The sequence below is a fragment of the Microtus ochrogaster genome, assembly GCF_000317375.1.
Source record: "Microtus ochrogaster isolate Prairie Vole_2 chromosome 6 unlocalized genomic scaffold, MicOch1.0 chr6_random_2, whole genome shotgun sequence".
Classification (NCBI taxonomy): domain Eukaryota; kingdom Metazoa; phylum Chordata; class Mammalia; order Rodentia; family Cricetidae; genus Microtus; species Microtus ochrogaster.
This window is the reverse complement of record NW_004949095.1, coordinates 11,886,593-11,890,470: the sequence shown is the minus strand read 5'-3', so window position 1 is coordinate 11,890,470 and position 3,878 is coordinate 11,886,593. Positions and strand designations below refer to the sequence as shown.

Here is a 3,878-nt window from a genome sequence, read left to right as displayed (position 1 = left end):
CCCCTCCCCCAATCAACTCCCCCTCTCTCGTCTGCCCGCCTGGTGCGTCTCTGTAAATATTTTTTATTACTGTGAAAAAGACTTTCAGTGTGATTTAAATGAAGAGAATGGGTTGAAAGAATGCCATGATGTTTCCAGGTCCACATAAACACTTTAGGGAAGTGAAAGTTAGCCATCACCCTGTTTTTTAGTTGTCCTGGGAACTATCTTCAGATCCAGGGTCTTCTGAAAGGAGACTTTATGGTAAGTATGGTTTAAATGACTGTATGACATTTGCACATAGTGGTAGAAGTCAAGCAGAGGCAAACATTGCAATTACACTTCTTCCCCTGGGTAGCCACTCTGTCAACTGTGACCCAGGCTGCTTCCTCCTCTTATCTCTGCTCGACCCAAGGTCCTGCTGAACACCTCTGGTACTCAATCCCTTCCTGCCCACCTTTCCCCAGCAATTACTATGGCAATCTGACTCTTCAGAAGTATCACTTGCTAGGACCAGATCAGCTCCCTGCCCAGGCTTCTCTGACTGTACGAGTTCTATGAGAACCAGCCTGGCACCCTATTCCTCATGGACGGGGAACTGTCAGATCCAGGAATATGTGTTCCCTGGGGCTGAGTTTCTGTTCCCCATGGTGAACAATTTGATGAGGCCCCTTCTTTACATTTCCAACTTTTTATTCCTTGAATCACTTACATAGGTTTTTATTGTTGTTGTTGAGAGTGTGACTTCATTCAAGTCTGAAAGCTGCTTACAATGCTTAGTGATCATTTTCTCCACCTGCCCTCTCAGAGCCTTAGCGACCACAGGGCAGCTGCCCAACCCTCGGCCCCTGCGCTCCTTAGGACCTCACTTTTCCTCCATTGTCAAATTCAGAATTGGATCTCTTCCAGTTTAAATATAAATATTTAACCATATCATCGTTAATGGAAGGAGTGCAACAGAACACACATGTAAAAACTGAAGTGGGCACTGCCTGGGAAGGCAGGCATCAGGAGGGGTCCAGGGAGGGCAGTAGTTGGAAAGGGAGCTAGATTTTTAGCACTGTAATGGCATTTATTAAAAAGACCATGGACACCCCTGATTTTGTATGCGAACTTAAATTTCAATAACAGAAAAATCATTCCTGTTTTTGTAGTTATTCATTTGTATCCCACGACAATGATCACAGTGTGAAATCTTTGCCATGTTATGGATAAGAAACAAACATGCTGAGAACGAGATAGCTTGTCTCCTGCCAGGCTTAGCATAGAAAGCGTGTACATCATCATGCTATTCTGGAGATTGTCAACCTTGGAAATGTGGCAGGATACTGTGCTCCCCGTGCACTGTTTATCGGGTCCAACTGATGAATTACTCTCATAAATGGTGGCCTCGCTCTCTCTCACTCTCTCCGAAAGTAAACTGCATAGTTTCTGATAGCTCAGCTCTAAGGCTTGAGCACATACATGGTTTGATAGAGTCCCTCATAACTACGATATTACCTGAGAATGCTAATATCATGATCTCCCCTAATAATTACTCCCTCTCAGAGTTCCCCAGTCATCTCAACCCCACCCCTCCTGTAACTAACTGTCCCCTGTCCATGCAGGAGCTGATTAAGGAAGTGCACATATTTGATTCTCAGGTCTTTTATTAGACTGCCTTATCTAAAACGAACCCTTCCCCTCATTCTCATTATTTATTGACATTAACTGCTTTGAGGGATCTAGACAAATTTTCCCACATCTGAATTTGTCACCGCATGAAACCGGGAACAAAACACTCACAAAAAGTGACAACAAAGATACATAGAACAAAATACTGTTTTCTAGCCATCAAGAATAGCGTGCCCATTCCCTAATCCCCCCAAAGACCCATCTTCAAGCGGAAGCCAGGACAGATGGAAAAGCCCCTATGTGAGAAGTGCCACTTCAGAGCTATCCAGGGAAAGCAAACGTTTTTTGATTCAGCAACAAAAGGCAAAATTTCCAAAGCCACACACCAAGGGACCTGATAGAGAAACTGTTTCCTCTTTATTTATCAAGGTAGGAGATTTAAAGATAGAACACCATCAGGCACGGTGGTGTGCACCATTAATCCTAGCACTCATGAGGCAGAAGCAGGTGGATCTCTGAGTTCAAGGCTAGCCTAGTTTACAGAATGAGGTTTTAGGACAGATGAGGCTTCACAGAAAAACCCTATCTCAAAAAACCATATAAACTAATAATGACCTTGAAAAACCATATAAATTAATGATGATGACAATAATGGTAATAATAACACAAATCATATGGTATTTCATAAATAGAAGCCATTTTGGTAGGAATAACAATTTCTGAGAGAAAAAAATCTGGAAAAGGGGGCAGGGGACAGCTGGCCATTTTCTACTGATTGTTCACCATATAGCTCCTCTCTGGCCTCATGTGTTTCTCATGTGGCTGCAGGGAGTGATACCTTTGTCATGAATGGGCACAAGAACTCAGATCCACCGGCCTAAATGAGGAGCCAACTTGCTAGAAGCATGCAAAAGTGTTTGCTTTGCTCACCTTGAGGCTGCTGCTGTGTGCTGGGCCTGCCGTTTCAGGGAGAAAAGGAAAAACAGAAAGAGAAGCCCTGGAGCCTTGTAACAGGTCACCAGCAAGCATGCCACCATCCGGGTTGGGTAAACCCTCCACCCTGAGTTCTTACCTTCCCTGGAGCCTGGCAGCATGTCCTGAGGTGAGTGTTGGGTTGAGAGACACTGGCCCCTCCTCAGCCTTGCTACCTCCTGGCTGCTGCCTTCCAGCCTCCTGGCCAGATCTTCATTTTCTTGTTCCAGTTGCCTCTTCTCCTCTTCTAGAGCTGACTTGTCTCGTAGGAGATTGTTATAGGCCACCTCCAGATCCCTGGTTTGAGTCTCCAACTGATCCCGTTCCCTCCTCAGGGCACCCAGCTGGCCCTGTAGCCCCTCGTGGGCCTCCTTGGTTCCAGTAGCCTGGCCCAAGGTCAGCTGGTGGAGGAGACTCTCCAGGGAGCTAAGCCGGGCTTTGGTGGACACCAGCTCTGCATGTTGGATGCCGCTGTCTCTCTGAAGGTCTTGGATGGCTGACATGGCCTGGTCCTCCCCGGGGCAGCTGGATTCAGTGGGGCTAGCCACAGTGAAGGTGTACTGGCATCGGCCACTTCGATCATTGGCCTTTCGTAACTGTGCTGTCCTGGCCCCCATTCCCCATACCAGGCAGGCCAGAAACAACAGTTGGAGAACTGCCATCTTGGGACCACAGCTGCAGCAGCATGCACAGAGGGACATTGGTTAGGGAGGCTATGTGAGTTTCTTCTGGAAAGTTCTGCTGCAAGGTATCTGGATGGGTAGCCCTGCTGGCTCAAGCCTGAGGTCCAAGGAGGTTTATATGTCCTAGGGAGCCAGCTCTGGAAGGAGGGAGAGGTGACCACGTGAAGCTGGGTTGGGCCAGTCACGGTGGGGGGTGTGAGGGGTGAGGGTGGGGCAGGAGGGGGGTGGTTACACTCACTGTCAGCAAGATTCTTAGGAAATAAAGGCTATTTTGAATTTATCTTTTGGAACTCCCACTGAATGGGCCCCACATTTAATAATAGCTCCTATGTTTCTCTCCTGTTTGGATGTACATGTGTGTTTATACCCATCTCATCTGACAGGAGGAGCTGGCTGTGTGCTTGCTTGGACGGGGATACAAGTCTAGTTCGTGTTTCCTTGGGGACCCCACCCTTGTCCAGTCACTGTGGAAGGAACTGAGGACAGAGGAGCCTGAAAAGACATAGCCTGTAGCAGAGACGGAGACAAAGAGGAGCCTGAAGAAGAGGTTAGTGCCCATAGGCTCCAGGCTCCCACAGAGGAGCTGAGAGCAGGGTTCGTCCCCTAACCTAGGTTTAGAATAAATATGTG

The 3,878-nt window shown here is 47.4% G+C and overlaps 1 protein-coding gene across 1 annotated transcript in view; it reads right to left on the bottom strand.

Moving 5' to 3' along the window:
* Nucleotides 1–3,266, bottom strand: part of Myoc (myocilin) — a 13,124-nt gene extending 9,858 nt beyond the window's left edge. The window contains exon 1 of the mRNA XM_005363969.2: nt 2,666–3,266. Coding sequence (XP_005364026.1) covers nt 2,666–3,266 — 601 coding nt within the window. The remainder of the gene's footprint in view (nt 1–2,665) is intronic.
* Between the last annotated feature and the right edge of the window lie 612 nt (nt 3,267–3,878).